The sequence below is a fragment of the Myotis nattereri genome (genome assembly GCF_964212035.1).
Source record: "Myotis nattereri genome assembly, chromosome: 6".
NCBI lineage: Eukaryota > Metazoa > Chordata > Mammalia > Chiroptera > Vespertilionidae > Myotis > Myotis nattereri.
The window spans coordinates 63,729,513-63,747,240 of NC_138081.1; the positions used below are offsets into that span (position 1 = coordinate 63,729,513).

Sequence of the window (17,728 nt, forward strand, 5' to 3'; positions counted from 1 at the left end):
AACAAACTCTGACTATGTATCATGGAAACTCCTCCCAATCACCAAAACGTTTCTTTTTCGCCCTCTTTCAAAGCCAATGTTGAAGAGTTATTCTGCCCAATAAGTTCCTGTTTTCTGTCTGAGAGTGGTTTCAACCTTTAAGTGAATTTTCAAAGGGCATGAGTTCTAGGCCATGAAGCCAGTACTATAATGTCTTCTTTCCTTCCAAGGGAATGTTTCTGTAGTCTGAGTGCTATGTGAAAATTACTTTACAGATTTTGTATACATGTTTTTGTAAATACCTAGAATATGTATGGAAATCCCATGTACATGAGAGACACAGAGACACTGCCCCCCACCCCCTCCACACACACACATACAGGACAGATTCAGAGATAGAAAGGGGGATTGAGGTATACAAGGGGGATGAGCTTGGGATGAAGTAAAGTGCCTAGGGGGCTTCAAAGGGGGCAAGATAAGAAGAGCAGATATTTAGTAAATAAAAGCTTCCCTGCCATATAGGTAGGGTCAAAACGGTTACCACTGATAACATATGGGTAAGCCCCTGATTCAAGCTCTTCTAGGTAAAGAAGTTTCTCTTGAGGCTGAAGCTAAAATTGCCTTTAGCTCAACAATCTGCATTCCACAGAAACACATCTTTAGGTAGCTCATTCTGCACCCCCACTAGTTCATTGAAATGTGCTCTTAATTTGGCTGAGGATAAATGTAAATTGAGGATTAGTGCTCACATAAGCATAAGACCGACTTATTGTCACATAAGACCGACTATACCCGCGGAGAGTTTTTATAAGAATTTGAGTCAAACTGATGCCATATGCCAGGGAGCGAGATCTCAAATGCTCCAGAGAATACTTTTTTTTTATGCATTTGATTAAGGAGGGAACTAAGAACAGTTACAAGGATGTGGGAGAAGGCAATGCAGGGATTGGATTACAGGATAGTTAAGACTGTGTGCTCTCTTGAGGGTGACTACTGCTTATTTCAGAAGTGTGTTAACCTAGTCAGTGGATCTCAACCTTCTGGCCCTTTAAATACAGTTCCTCATGTTGTGACCCAACCATAAAATTATTTTCATTGCTACTTCATAACTGTAATGTTGCTACTGTTAAGAATCGTAATGTAAATGTCTGATATGCAGGATGGTCTTAGGCGACCCCTGTGAAAGGGTCGTTGGACCACCAAAGGGGTCTCGACCCACAGGTTGAGAACCGCTGAGTCATAGGGGTGCACAGAAACAACGGGCAGGGCTTGCTTAAAGCGAATACAGGCCTCTACTAAATAAAGTTATATGCCTGGGGTGTGACCAGCCACCTTGACACGCCCCGTTAGTAATTTTCAATCAGATCACCCTATGAAGTTACTTTCTTTTTTCCCTCCAAATATTAAGAATTTATTCCAAAGAAAGGAGGCTCGGCTAACACAGCCTCTGCATGCCCCTGCAGGTGGTGGTTTCCTTGCTTGCACTCCTCCACCCCCTCTCCCTCCCGGGCCCTCTCCGCCCACCTGGGGCGGGGCCTACGCGATGGATCCCTGGGTCCCAGGACCCCCAAGCCAGCCAGGACCCGGCTTCTGCTCTCCAGAAAGAACAAGGAGCCCCGCGGGTGTGTGGCTCAATGGTTGAGCATCCACCTATGAACCAGAAGGTCTGGGTTGGATTCCCCATCAGGGCACATGCCCAGGTTGCAAGCGATCTCCAGTAGGGGGCATGCCAGAGGCAGCTGATCAATTATGGATGTTTCTCTCTCTCCCTCTCTAAAATCAATAAAAATATAAATAACTAAAAGAAAGAAAAGAACGGGCATGGAACCGGCTTCCACCTGGGCACGGGGTGACCACCTTGCCGCCTGCAAGGAGTGGTTTAGGGGCCTGAGCAGGACCGGAGGGGCGGGCGCTGCCCGGACTCAAGATGGCGGCCGTGGTGGGCGTGGCCATCCACTGGAGGCCGTGGGGAGGAGTGGTATCGGCGGCCGTGGTGGGCGTGGCCATCCCCTGGGGCCGTGGGGAGGAGTGGTATCAGCGGCCGCGGTGGGCGTGGCCATCCCCTGGGGCCGTGGGGAGGAGTGGAATCGGCGGCCGCGGTGGGCGTGGCCAATCGCTTGGTGCTCGGGGAGGTGTGGTGGCGGCGGTGGGCGTGGCCATCCACTGGGGGCCGGGGGAGGGGTGGGATCATGGCCGCCGCGGTGGAGCGGAGTCCCCCGGACGTGGAGGAGGAGGTAGGGGAAACAGTGAGGGCTACGACGGGGAGCCTTGCGAGGGGCGGTGGCGGTGAGGGCCGCGCTGGCAGCGGGAGGGGGAGGGAGTCGGGTGCGCCGGCAGCTCGGAGCCCCTACGGGCGCCTCGCCCGCTTCTTGCCCCTGGGGTTGCGGGCGGGGGCTGGAGGCCCGGGGGAGGGGTGGAGGGGGCTCGGGGGAGCTGGCCGCAGCCCCGACTGCAGCAGTCTGGTCTGAATGGGGAAGTGGAGGAAGTCGCTTTTGGAAACGGCGCTCGCTTCCTGTCCTCGAAAGCAAGACCTAGTTTTCACGGAGGTGGGGTCGTTGCCGTGGGGGTGTGGGGGTGCGGGGGTGCGCCTGGTAACTGCCTCTTCCTGCACAGCACCCGCGTGCTAGCATGTTAACTCCTCCTTCTCCCACCAGGAGCAGCTGGTTCTGGTGGAATTGTCAGGAATTATCGATTCAGACTTTCTCTCAAAATGTGAAAATAAATGCAAGATTTTGGTGAGTCTTCTGGAATTGGGGAGTGGTTGTAGATTTTCATAAATTTAGAACAAGAATGAATGGTGAACTTTGGGGACTGATCCATTAATTCCACGTTACAAAGCAGTGAACTCTAAATTAGACAATCGTAGAGGTACCGGGGACTGTGGGAGCAGGTGGGAGAAGATGCCTAACTCTGCTTGAGTGTCTGGATGTATGGCTGCAGAGAGTTGAAGATTTGGAGGAAGTGGCATTTTGATATTTAGAAAAAAATGCATGGTTTTAGATAGTGAGGTGGGAGAGAGGGTAATGCGATATGCACACACAGGTGAAATGTGGAGAAGGGAGAGAAGGTACCTACTAAGAAAAGACTTCAAAGACCTCACACTCTGCTGTCTTGAGCTATTGTATTCTGCGTTACCACCTGTTTTATCACTTTGCTTTAAAATCTTGGAGCAACTGTTGACCATACTTCCCTGCCCTTAGGCTGACTTGAAGAGCATGTTGACCGAAATAGACCTATTTCTTGGGTGGTCTTCAGGCTGGAGCTGCGGGGGTCAGAACTGTGCTTGCCAGGACACCAGCTCTAGACGCCAGCACAGGCGTGGAGCACCTTTTTTCAGCCAAGGGCCATGTGGATATTTATAACATCATTCGGGGGCCATACAAAATTATCAACTTAAAACTTAGCCTGCTATATTTGGTCAAACATTTCATTAACTCACCCTAAGTCTTGGCAAAACCAGACCAAATGATTTTGAGGGCCCACCGTCTGGACTTCCCCACCCCTGCTCTTGGTAGCAGGGTTACGTGTGGAAGGCTTTTTCTTTTTTAAAAATTGAGATATAATTAACATACAACTTTATATTAGTTTCAGGGGTATGACATAATGATTCAGTATTTGTACGTATTGTGAAATAATGATCACCCCCACTAAGTCTAGTTAACATCCGTCATCACACATAGTTATAAATTTTACTTTTTTGTGATGAGAACTTTTTTTTTTTAAATATATTTTATTGATTTTTTACAGAGAGGAAGGGAGAGAGATAGAGAGTTAGAAACATCGATGAGAGAGAAACATCGATCAGCTGCCTCCTGCACATCTCCCACTGGGGAAGTGCCTGCAACCCAGGTACATGCCCCTGACCGGAATCAAACCTGGGACCTTTCAGTCCGCAGGCCGACGCTCTATCCGCTGAGCCAAACCGGCTTTGGCTTGTGATGAGAACTTTTAAGATTTATTCTCTTAGCAAGTTTCAAAGATACAATAGAGTTTTATTAACTGTAGTCATTAGGCTGTATGTTACATCCCCAGGATTTATTTATTTCATAATTGGAAGTTTGTATCTTTTAACCACCTTCACCCATTTTACCCAACTTCTGTGGCTTTTTCTAATTATTTTTTATGATCCTGTATTCTGATGTAGGGAATTGACACTGAGAGGCCCATTCTGCAAGTGGACAGCTATGTATTTGCTGGAGAGTATGAAGGTAGGAGGAGGTCAGATAGATGAAACTCCTTTTTAAATATGCTTTTCAGAGAATGTAGCTCTGTTATTTCTTAACAAGTTACCTTTAAATTTTTCCACAGACACTCTTGGGACCTGTGTTATATTTGAAGAAAATGTTGAACATGGTAAGTGATTTGTGGTGACCCTTTTTACTACGAAATACTTAAAACATGTATGTACAGTGAATATTAAAATTAAACATTTTATATTCTCATTGTCTAGCTGTATCAAATTCTACCATTTTGCCAGATAGATAGAAAGCATTCCAGATACTTTTGAAGCCACTTGTATACCCCTCTCCAAATTTATTCTCTCCCTTCTGTCCTCAGATAGTCATTTACCTTAAGTTGCTGTTTCTCTTTCCTATACCTGATTTTTTTTTTTTAATATTTTATTGATTTTGTTACAGAGAGGTAGGGAGAGGGATAGAGAGTTAGAAACGTCGATGAGAGAGAAACATCCATCAGCTGCCTCCTGCACATCTCCCACTGGGGATGTGCCCGCAACCCAGGTACATGCCCTTGACCGGAATCGAACCTGGGACCTTTCAGTCCGCAGGCCGACGCTCTATCCACCTAGCCAAACCGGTTTCGGCTGTAGGCTTTTATTTTTTGTTGTTGTTGTTAATGCTCACGCAAAATTCTAATCTTGCAGGAATTTTGGGACACCCTTTAAATTATAGCATATTATGCATATCATTCTATAATCTTTAATTAGAGATATGTTTTGAGACTTATACATACTGATATATATAACTCTGTTTTCCCTGTTTCTTAGTATTCCATTTGTGACTATACCACAAGTTATTCTCCAGTTAACAGACATGTTGGTTGTTTCCATTATTACCAGTAATCCTATATAATAAAAGGGTAATATGCAGATTGACCCTAACAGCAGAACAACTGGGAATGACTGGTCACTATGACACACACTGACCACCAGGGGGCAGATGCTCAATGCAGGAGCTGCCCTCTGGTGGTCTGTGCACTCCCACAGGAGGAGCTCTGCTCAGCCACAAGCCAGGCTGATGGCTGTCAGTACAGCAGTGGTGGCGGGAGCCTCTCTCGCCTCCTCAGCAGCCCTAAGGATGTCCGACTGCAGCTTAGGCCTGCTCCCCGCTGGCAAGTGGACATTGCCCGAGGGCTCCCGGGCTGCTAGAGGGATGTCTGACTGCCAGCTTAGGCCCAATCCCCCAGGGTGCGGGCCTAAGCCAGCAGGTGGACATCCCCTGAGGGGTCCCAGACTGCGAGAGGACACAGGCCGGGCTGAGGGACCCCCCTGAGTGCACAAATTTTTGTGCACCAGGCCTCTAGTCCTATATAATAAAGAGCTAATATGCTAATTAGAATGGATGGTGGAACGACAGTCCTGAACGACCAGTGGGTGAGGGTTGGGGCCGCAGGGCTGAGAGGCAGCAGGGGCTGCGAAGGCCTACCCTTGCATGGATTTTGTGCATAGGGCCTCTAGTTAGTAATACTTATTAAATGCCTTCTTTACATATGTCAGGCACTATTCTAAACGTTACATGTGTTAACTCATTTAATCCTTACAAGTATACGAGGTAGATCCCATTATTATCTTCATTTTATATTGGAAAAAAAACCCTGAAGCACAAGAGATAAATAACATTTGCAAGGTCATATACAAAGAGGCAGAATCAGGATTTGAACCCAGATGGTCTGCTCCAGAGTCTATGTTCTTAATTATGCTTATTAACTCATTACAAAAATGCTGTCATGAATATTTTTACTCTCCTTGTGCATGTATGTAAAAATGTTTAAGGTATACACTCTAAATGAGATAGATTGATGACTGTGTTGGGTTCACCAATATGAAATGACTTATTTGGGCTGAAAATTGACAGTTTCATGTAGTTCCACTTACTATATTGCTTTCTAACACGTCAGTTACACTCCTAGGAGCAGTGTATGAAAGTTTGCAGTGTGTTTCACATCCTTAGCTCAGATCCTCATCCTCCCTCCTGCCTGTGCCCACAGTTTTCTGTAAAGCCGTAACCCCAGACAGTGGGGTTGGCAGCATGACTTTTCTCATCCTTCTCTCACTATTGGTAATTTTGTGTGGTAGAATTTTATTTTATTTATTTATTTTTAGCATTTTTTTTATTGATTTCAGGGGAAGGGAGATAGAAAGATAGAAACATCAATGATGAGAGAGAATCATTGATCAGCTGCCTTCTGCATGCCCCCTACTGGGAATCGAGCCCGCAACCCGGGAATGTGCCCTTGGCTGGAATTGAACCCAGGACCCTTCAGTCCGCAGGCCGATGCTCTATCCACTGAGCCAAACCAGCTAGGGCAAGTGTGGTAGAATTTTAGATCTCGTTAACCCAGTGATGGTGAACCTTTTGAGCTCGGCGTATCAGCATTTTGAAAAACCCTAACGTAACTCTGGTGCCGTGTCACATATAGAAATTTTTTGATATTTGCAACCATAGTAAAACAAAGACTTATATTTTTGATATTTATTTTATATATTTAAATGCCATTTAACAAAGAAAAATCAACCCAAAAAATGAGTTCGCGTATCACCTCTGACATGTGTGTCAATAGGTTCGCCATCACTGCGTTAACCTGTAAAGCCAAGTTTCTGGCTTCACTTTCTTACTTCAGGGCTGGAACCTAGTAGGCCCATCACTTTAATTTCATTCATAGTTCTGTGTGGCTGTCCCCTGGAGTTGTTTGTTGTTTTGAGTCCAGTTGTTATGTATTTTATCTGTCATTTCTCTATGCTTGGAGCAGGAGAGAGGAGTTAAATCTTGAACTTATTCCACTATCTAGACAGGAAGTAGTGTAACTCACTAAATTGGAATTATTGAGGCTTAACATGATTATTTTATTTGTACTATTGTATTATAGTATAATAATTGAGTTTATTTTATGTTCTAGTGGATGCAGAAGGCAACAATAAAACAGTGCTAAAATATAAATGCCATACGATGAAGAAGCTCAGCATGACAAGAACTCTTCTGACAGAAAAGAAGGAAGGAGAAGAAAGCATAGGTTAGTTAACCTGGTTTTCTGAAAATTGGTGATTTAATATTGGTTTTGACAGTGACACATTGCTACCAGGACATTTTTTGTACTTTGTAGTAAGGACTATATGTAATGTGTTAAATTTATTATTGATGATGCTCCATGAAAAGTATCAAACATAGATTTAAAATTCAGTTGAACTCTAATGTAGCAGAGTGCGCTGGGGACATACAAGAAATCTCTATCCGCTTTGCATTGGAAATAGCTGCGGGGAGTTTGTCAAGAAACTTGACATGATTTCTGATTCCTAGGGAAATCAACAGTCTCTCTCTCTCTCTCTCTCTCTCTCTCTCTCTCTCTCCCTCTCTCTCCCTCTCTCCCTCCCCCCCCCTTTCTTCCTTTCCTTATTTATTTATATTTTTATTGATTTCAGAGAGGAAGGGAGGGGGAGAGAGAGAGAAATATCAATGATGAGCCCTGACCCATTTGCTCAGTGGATAGAGTGTCGGCCTGTGGACTGAAGGGTCCCAGGTTCGATTCCGGTCAAGGGCATGTTCCTTGGTTCCGCGCACATCCCCAGTAGGGGGTGTGCAGGAGTCAGCTGATCGATGTTTCTCTCTCATCGATGTTTCTAACTCTCTATCCCTCTCCCTTCCTCTCTGTAAAAAGATCAATAATAAAAAAAAATATATATCAATGATGAGAGAGTATCACCGATCAGCTGTCTCCTACATGCCCTCCACTGGGGGTCGATCCCGTAACCCAGGCATGTGTCCTGACAGGAAATCAAACCATGATCTCCTGGTTCATAGGTTGACACTCAAAAACCACTAAGTGACACTGGCCAGGCTCTTTTTATTCATTTATTTTTAATTAAAATTCTTTGTAAGTAGAGAAGATATGATGATAGCTGTTCTGGATTCCCAAGGTGTAAGCTCAGAGGATTTACTGGAAACTTTTGGCAGCTGCAGCAATCTTTCCAAAAAAACTTACAGCTGGAAGAAGCTTGCTTTATATGTGAGGGAGGGACTGGAGGACCATAGTTGTTATTCCGGAGTCTGGTTCCTAGTTAGCATTCATTTAGCCTTCTCTAGGTGCTGATTGTCCCGGACTAGACTGTAGACCAGTGCTACTTGCACCCGTAGCAGGCACATATTTGTAGAGATGAACAAATAACCACCTGATGGTTTAAAAGCTCATTGCTCAAAGACATATTTGAAACCCTTGTAAATATGACTCTAGTGATGAATATTCATGGCTCGATAGATTTATTATATTTTAAGGAATTAACATTTGAAGGTACACTAATCATGTAGAAATTAATTATACCAACTAACATAACTACAGGACAAATCTTTGTTCTTATCATGTATACCCCTAAACTCTCCCCTTTTTTAGGCACTCTGAAAATAACGGGAAGAAGGAGGTACTTGAAGTTCTGGAATGACCCCGAAAAGGAGATACATATCAGAGAAGCTTAGCTAGCTTTAGATACTCATTCAAGCAGATTATAAAATTTCCTCTCCTGTAGTCTTTAATAATCTGATAGACCTTTGAGAAGATGTTGGTGTTTTGTTTAATCAAATAAATTAGTAACCAAGTATTAGTTACCTATTGCTGCATAAGAAATTACCCAGAACTTAATGACTCAAAACAACAACAAAAAACCCCAACTCTCTTACACAGTCTCTGTGAATCCAGATTTTGGGAGTAGCTTAGCCAGGCGGTTCTGGCTTGGAATTCATGAGGTTGTAGACAGTATGTTGGCTGGGCTGCAGTGCCTGAAGACTTGAGCAAGGCTGGAAGATCTAATTATATAGGATAGCTCACTCACATGGCTGGCCAGTTTGTGCAGGCTGTTAGCATGAGGCCGCAGTTCCTTGCTTCCCCATAGTTCTATTTGAATGCCCTCCTGAAATGGCGGCTGGCTTCTCCCAGATCACATGGTCCATGATGTCGTTTATGAATAGCCTTAGAAGTCATTCTGTCATTTCTATAGTATCCTATTCAGTGTGGGAGGGGACTACACAGGGGCTTGAATACCAGGAAAGTGAGGATCATTGGGGACCATCTGGTGGCTGGCCACCAAACATGGCAATATGCTGGAGGCAGAACAGAATAGTTAGGAGATGTGGCCCCTACCTTTTAGGAACTAGCATTCTAAAAGTAAGTCACATTGAAACACATGGCTCAGTGTAACAACACCCATTTCATTCACCTTATTTTAAGTATCTGTTAGGTGGCAAGTATCATGTAAAGTAAGACTAAAGAATGGCTACCCATTTCATTCACCTTATTTTAAGTATCTGTTAGGTGGCAAGTATCATGTAAAGTAAGACTAAAGAATGGCTTCAATACTTGCCTGGCAGGGGAGATACCATGATCACGAAGGTGGTTTTCCCAGGGTGAGGCTTATTTATTGCACTGTGATGTGCTGACCCCTGTGATTTCCTCAAATGTGGGGAATTCTACTGCATAATTTGTGGTAGTGGGGGACTGCATGCTCTCCTGTGAGGGCGGGGCAGGGGGGAGGAATGACTTCAAGATTTTGAACCTGGGTGAGTGGTAGTATAGTGCTTTTGCAGAAAAAAATATAAAAGCCAGTAGTTGAAACTGAACTAGAGAGAAAAGAACTAACACATTTTTGATGGAGACTTTATAGGCATAACATATGAGAAGACATGGGATCAATAATTAGGAAGTGTCAACAAACAGTTGCAAAAGAGTTAGTTATGGTGAAGAACAGAGCAGATGGAAGTGTGAATAGGTGGCGAGATAGGTTGGGGTATCTTAATATCTGTCAGAATTTTGAGAATGAGACTAAACAGCTTGGGCTTCCAAATAGAAATTAATGAGGTCCCAATAAATTCAATAAAAAGGGGGAAAAGAATGAAGCAGATAACTGCAAAAAAAACTAGATTTTGTTGCAACACTGGGGGGAAAAAATCTTAACTTAATCTTAAACTTTTTCACAACAACCCAGAATACTGTTACAAGTATCAAAGATTTTTAAGCATTAAATATTAACCATGAAACTATAAAAGAAGAAATTAAAGAGGATCCATTGAAAATATTTGCTGAAAGGGTAATAAGAATAATAAAAATTACCATTGGAGCAATTTTTTTTAGACTTTAAACTTTCTCTTTTATTGTTTTTTTAAAAAAATATATTTTATTGATTTTCCACAGAGAGGAAGGGAGAGAGATAGAGAGTTAGAAACATTGATGAGGGAGAAACATCGATCAGTTGCCTCCTGCACATCCCCCACTGGGGACGTGCCCGCAACCCAAGTACATGTCCTTGACCGGAATCGAACCTGGGACCTTTCAGTCCACAGGCCGACGCTCTATCCACTGAGCCAAACCGGTTTCGGCTCTTTTTTTATTGTTTAAAGTATTACATATGTCTCCTTTTTCCCTGATCGACCCCTCCCCTGCCAAGACTGACCAGCAGACCCTGAGCTATGGATAAATGGATTACTCTGACACATGTTTCTGTGAAAGAGAGGGCTAAAGGACTGCTTGGCTATAGCAACCAAGCAGCCCCATTCGCCTGCCTCCTTAGGCTTTTATTGTAACAGCGTGAACTAAAATTAACTATTAGATAACTATCAGCAGGGTAAGCATCCTTGAGAAGACACATGCATTTGTAGTGTCCTTTAAGCAGGGATGTTCGGAAGTCTAAATATAAAGATTCCAGTGACACACCCGGGGGCTCAGACTTGTTTGGAAAAGGCAAGGCAGGGTTTGCTGCCTTTGGCAAGGCCTTCCTAGAGGCCCCCAACCTTTTGGAGATTCCTCCTTACAGACTTTCCAACCAAGTCCCATGCTTCCCCACACTCCCTGGTCACTCCCACCCCCCAGGACAAGCCCCCACCACCCCAGTGTCCATGTCCATTGGTTATGCTAATATGCATGCATACATGTCTTTTGGTTTATCTCTTAACCCCCCCCCCCCCCCCCCCCCGCCTTCTTTCTGAGGTTGGACGGTCTGTTTGGTGTTTCTTTGTCTCTGGATCTATTTTTGTTCATCAGTTTATGTTGTTCATTATATTCCACAAATGAGTGAGATCATGTGATATTTATCTTCCTCCAACTGGCTTATTTCGCTTAGCATAATGCTCCCCAGGTCCATCCATGCTGTTGCAAATGGTAAGAGTTCCTTCTTTTTTATAGCAGCATAATATTCCATTGTGTAGATGTACCACAGTTTTTTAATCCATTCATCTGCTGATGGGCACTTAGTCTGTTTCCAAATCTTAGCTATTGTACATTGTGCTGCTATGAACATAGGGTTGTATACTAGTATGCCCTTTCTGATTGTCATTTCTGATTTCTTGGGATATAGTCCTAGAAGTGGGATTACTGGGTCAAATGAGAGTTCCATTTTTAACTTTTTGAGGAAATTCCATACTGTTCTCCAGAGTGGCTGCACCAATCTGGGAGCAATTCTTGATTGTAGGGGTTTATTGAGGGGTTAGGGCATTGACTATGACTATGGAAAGGAACAAACATTTTTCAAGGTTTTTGTTTGTTTGTTTGTTTGTTTGTTTTTGAGAGGTGTTTTATTTGACAATTGGATGTCCCAACTCAGAATGACATATATGTGTTGATTTGAGGTGATAGAGTAGAATCCTCCATGGTCATATGAAAACTAAGTGCGTAAGGAGAAAATGGTAGAGAAGTGACAGTTTTCTTTAAGGTATGAGATGGCAGTGAGAGCTCAAATTATCTCTCAGAATGAGTTGGAAATTGAACTATGGGAAGAAAAGCTTGTAGCAGTAACTGAAGCAGATTACTTTTAGTGATTTTGATGATGCATACCCTATATTATAGGGCCTATAAGCATAACAACGTCTCCATGTAAGATGGAAATTTTGTGATTATCAGTAGTTATAGGGACCATGATCCTTGGTTTATGTTGGCGTTTCAGTTTGACATATATTGATGCGATGAAAATTTAAAGAAAAATATACTTAAGTAACTAAAATTTTTTTTTCATGTTTCTTTCTTGGTTTGTCTTCCCACCTTTAAACACTCCCTATACCCCCATTAGGTGGTGTGGAATGGCTGCAAATCGAGGATAATGATTTCTCCAATAGACCCAACATGATTTGTAACTTTCTACATGAAAATGAAGATGAAGAAGTTGTAGCTCCAGCCCCAGATAAACCGTTGGAGTTGGAAGAGCAAAACATTCAAATGAAGTTTAATTCAAACCTGAGCTATGAACAGGAAAAACCACCGCACTTGGAAATAGAGGATTCTGGTCCTCTTATTGAAACTCCTTCTGAAACAGAAAGTTCTGTGTTTATGGAAACTCAAGATGCTGCCTTAGAAATTACTCCTAGATAAAATGTTTTTAATAATAAATAGAATTTTTTAAATTTTTATATAAAATAATTGACTGCTTAGCTTTTATTTGTTCACTATTTTATTATTTTTATTGGTTGTGCACATTTTCAATCTCAGCTACAACTTGATATACCAGAATCATTAAAGACCAGATGTAAATAGAATTTTTTAAAAATATGGTTGTTTAAAAAATATATAGTTAGCCCTGGACGGTGTGGCTGAGTTGGTTGGAGTGTCCTCCTGTACACCAAAAGGTGACCAGGTTTGATTTCTGGTCAGGGCACATACCCAAGTTGTGGGTTCCATCCCTGAACAGGGCGGGTACAGGAGGCAACCAATAGATGTTTCTCACATCTGTGTCTCTCTGTCTGTCTCTCTCTTCCTCCCTCCCTCTCTAAAAAAAATCGATATAAAAAAAAACACATTCTCGGATGAGGATTAAAAAAATACGGTTAAAATGACTATAGGGATCTTTCTCTGATGGTTCTTCATTTATTTTTAAAAAAATATTTTTATTAATTTCAGAGAGGAAGGGAGAGAGAGATAGAAACATCAATGTTGAGCCGAAACCGGTTTGGCTCAGTGGATAGAGCGTCGGCCTGCGGACTGAAAGGTCCCAGGTTCGATTCCGGTTAGGGGCATGTACCTGGGTTGCGGGCACATCCCCAGTAGGAGATGTGCAGGAGGCAGCTGATCGATGTTTCTCTCTCATCGATGTTTCTAACTCTCTATCTCTCTCCCTTCCTCTCTGTAAAAAAATCAATAAAATATATTTAAAAAAAAAAAAAAAAAAAAAGAAACATCAATGTTGAGAGAGAATCATTGACCAGCTACCTCCTGCATGCCCCACACTGGAGATCAAGCTCACAACCCAAGCATATGTCCTGACTGGGAATTGAACCATGACCTCCTGGTTCATAGGTGGACGCTCAACCACTGAACCATGCTGGCTGAGCTCTGATGAGTCCTTTAAACTGGAGGTTTTACTAAGGTAGGTGTATAAGTTTTCTCTTGCAATCATCACAAATTACCACAACTTAGTAGATCAAAACAACAAAATGTATTTTCTTATATTTTGTAGGTCTGTCTGACGTGGGTCCCAGCTGGACTAAAATCAAGGTGTTGGTAGGACTTCATTCTTTTTTTAAAAATATATTTTTATTGGTTTCAGAGAGGAAGGGAGAAGGGAAGAGAGATAGAAACATCTATGATGAGAGAATCACTGATCGGCTGCCTCCTGCACGCCCCCACTGGGGATCGAACCCACAACCCGGGCATATGCCCTTGACCAGGATCGAACCTGGGACCCTTCATTCCACAGGTTGACGCTCTATCTACTGAGCCAAACTGGCTAGGGCAGGACTTCGTTCTTTTCTGGAGTGGGAGCTAAGAGGTAAGGGTGGAGGATATTTCCTTGCTCATTCATTTATTGGCAGAATTCAGATCCTTGGAATGAAGGATCAGGGCCCCCTTTTCCTTGCTCTCAGCTAAGTCATTCCCAGCCTTTAGAGGCTGCCTGCATTCTTTGGCTCATGGTCCCCTTCTCTTCAAAGCCAGGAATGGCAGGTCAAGTTTCCTCTCCTGCTTAACATCTGTTCTGCTTCTATTCTTTTGTGTGTGTATTAATCCTCACCCGAGGATATTTTTCCATTGATTTTTTTTTAGAAGAATGGAAGGGAGGAGGAGAGACAGAGAGAAACTTCGATGTGAGAGAGACATTGATTGTTTGCCTCCAGCATGCACTCGGACTAGGGCCAGGGATCTGAGCCTGCAACCGAGGTATGATGTGCCCTTGACCAGAATTGAATCTACGACCCTTTAGTCCTCAGGCTGACGTTCTATCCACTGAGCAAAACCAGCTAGGGCTTGCTGCTTCTATTATCTTTGACCAACCTTTCTTGCCTTCCACCTTTAATGGTCCATTTAATTACATTGGGTCCACCTGGATGGACTATTTTAAGGTGTGTAACCTTAACTGATCTACAAAGTCCCTTTTGCTATGTAATTTAACATAAACAGGTATAGAACTGATCATTAGAGCATGAGAACCTTTGAGGAGTGGTATTTTCCAGTCTACCATAGTAATTATACATCTGGGAAAAGAAAAATAATTCAGAAGTGCTTAAGGATAAAAGTAAAATTCCTCCTTTTTCAGCTGTAATTCCATTCCTTTCCCACTTGACTCGATTATTGGAATTCAGTTTTAAGAGCCATTCTGTTGTGATGACCTAGATCTGCTCTAATTTGTATTTTTTTACATAAAATATTCACAAACTTTGATACATTGTTATAGATCTACTGTATGAAATTGCCAACATTTGATTGTTTCTAAGTATAAAAAGACAATTTCATATGGTACTAATAAAACATATCTTACATTAATTATATCTTATAACTATTGGATATAATTTTATATTATGACAGGTTAGATAACTAATGTTATAGAATGAGGAATTTTTCTTCAATAAGTTTTGTAACTTAAAAACAAACAATTTATCTTGATTTAAAACATTTCCAAACTATAAGCATGTATATCTTCCCAATTTTTATATGACTTTGGTCTCAGCTTTTGTTTAATAAAAAGCTTATTGATCGAACTGGAGAGGAGAACCAAGATGGCGGCATAGGTAAACACCTGTACTTGCTGCCTCTCACAACCACATCAAAACTACAACTAAAAGACAAAACAAATATCATCCAGAACCACGGGAAGGCTGGCTGAGTGGAAGTTCTACAACTAGAAGGAAAGAAAAAAGCACATTAAGACTGGTAGGAGGTACAGAGGTGCAGAGGTGCGGAGGTGCTCGTGAAACAGGCTGGCAACTGGGTGCGCTGCTGTTGTTTTTTTCAATCGGGAGGGAGATACAAGCTCCTGATTGCTCTGAACTCCAGTTCTGGGCGAGACTCTGGGGATGCAGACTCATACGAGGAGAAACTAGACTGTCTGGCATTGGGACAGGAACATGAGGGCGGCTTTCTCTCAGAGGTGCTCGCAGCCATCATTGTCCCTGTGTAGGGGCTCAGGACGTGGAGTTGCGGGAACCTCCCTGGTGTAGGGCTGACTGGCAGCCATTGCTGTTTGCTCCACCCTGGTGATTCCCTGAAACCCTGCCCCACCCAATTTACAACCCCACCCAAGCTGCTTTTGCATATGAATGGCCTGTGGTTTTGTAGCCTAGCCTAACAAACTGTAGCTGGGTCAGAGAGCTCCAAAGCTTCTAAAAGAAGGCCCAAGGCTTGGCAGCAGTAGCCTGCCTTGCTTCACAGCTGGGCCTCATCTGGGCACTTCCAAACTCCAAACAAAGAGGAGGAATCTGCAGATCTTGCTGTAGCTCCTGCTGGGTGGCCTCAGGCAGTGGCTGACTTTGCACCTCCTTGGAGATCCAAGAACCAGTGTACCCAGTTGTCAGTGTGAAACCATACCAGATTACAACTCTTCACATTCATAAGTGACACACTCAAGGGGCAGACTCAGCACCAAACCCCCACTGAAGCAAGTCCTGCCACATAAGGGTGTCTCCAGCACAGCAGTTCTTCCATTTGTGGACGAAAGGGGCCACATGCTGACCTGACAAGCTCAGGAGAGGCCTGCATGGCAGTTTTGCAGACTCGGAGACCTAAAGTAACCACAAAGGATGGTCTGAAATTAAACCTTAACTAAAAGCAGTTATGGTGGGCAGTTGCGTCCTAAGCCGGTATCTTCACTGATAAGGTCAACCTTTACTGTAACTGAGCCTATCTGTCTTTTTGCATCTATGATAACATACCCTTGAAATGTCTGGGTAACTTGTGATTTCCCTTTTTCTGGAGCCCCTGGGGCACAACCAAATGTGCTGGGCGCCAGGACAGATACCACAAATTCCTTCATTATCATGTTAATTGATCCTGCATCCACCTAAGTATGTGTCCATCATTTTACTTTTTATCCTATCACAGAGGTTTCCCCGCTTCGCTTAATCCCACCTCCTTAAATCTGTCACCAATGAATTTCATGTATAAATACGGATGTAACCCTGCCATTCTCCAGAGCACTATCTCAATTCGTTGAGGTTCTGCTTCCTGGCATATGTCGACAGTTTGGCTCAAATAAACTCACAAAAATTCTTTACAGGTTTCAATGGTTTTTTTACGTTAACACATTGTAGACACAGATGGTCCTCACAACCAATTGGCCTGGAGGTCAATTCCTCCCAGGGATACCAACAGCAATCAAGGCCTACCTATAAGTGCACACAGCCCTCAAAGGGGTGCATTTCTCAACAGAAACTATGCAGGCCACAAGGGAGTGGCAAGAAATATTCAAAGTGATGAATAGCAAGAACTTACAACCAAGATTACTTTACCCAGCAAAGCTATCATTTAGAATTGAAGGTCAGATAAAGAGCTTCACAGATAAGAAAAATCTAAAGGAGTTCATCACCACCAAACCAGGATTATATGAAATGCTGAAGGGTATTCTTTAAGAAGAGGAAGAAAAAGAAAAAGGTAAAGATAAAAATTATGAACAACAGCTCGCCTGGCGTGGCTCAGTGGTTGAGTGTCGACCTATGAACCTGGATGGAGGTCACGGGTTCAATTCCCAGTCAGGGCATATGCCCGGGTTGCAGGCTCAATTCCCAGTGTGGGTTGTGCAGAAGGCAGCCAATCAGTGATTCTCTCTCATCATTAATGTTTCTATCTCCCTCTCCCTCTCCCTTCTTGTCTGAAATAAACTCAATAAAAATATTTTTTAAAAAAATTATGAACAACAAAGTGACAACAAATACATATCTGTCAACAAGTGAATTTAAAAATCAAGTGAATAAAAAATCTGATGAACGGAATAAACTGGTGAATATAATAGAATCAGGGGCATAGAAAGGGAGTGGACTGACAATTCTCAGGGGAAGGGGGTGTGGGGGGTTTGGGGGGTGCGGGAAGAGATTGGACAAAAATCATATACCTATGGACGAGGACAGTGGGTGGGGGGACTAAGGGCATGGGATGGGGTGGGAACTGGGTGGAGGGGAGTTATGGGGGGAAAAAAGAGGAACAACTGTAATCTGAACAATAAAGATTTATTAAAAAAATAAAATAAAAATAAAAAGCTTATTTCCCCCATCATATCTATCTGTAGGAGAGACTGCTAATTACCTGATCCAGTATCTGTTCTTCCTTTTCTTCTTTGTAATAG

The 17,728-nt window shown here is 43.0% G+C and overlaps 1 protein-coding gene across 1 annotated transcript; it reads left to right on the top strand.

Annotated features, from left to right (window-relative positions):
- The first annotated feature begins 2,157 nt into the window (after positions 1-2,157).
- Positions 2,158-12,587, top strand: GTF3C6 (general transcription factor IIIC subunit 6). The gene is made up of 6 exons (XM_081094294.1): positions 2,158-2,213; positions 2,634-2,714; positions 4,124-4,187; positions 4,288-4,332; positions 7,114-7,227; positions 12,257-12,587. Exons 1-6 carry the CDS (start codon positions 2,169-2,171, stop codon positions 12,553-12,555), a joined length of 648 nt encoding a protein of 215 aa, XP_080950420.1. The 5' UTR covers positions 2,158-2,168; the 3' UTR covers positions 12,556-12,587.
- The last annotated feature ends 5,141 nt before the right edge of the window (positions 12,588-17,728 follow it).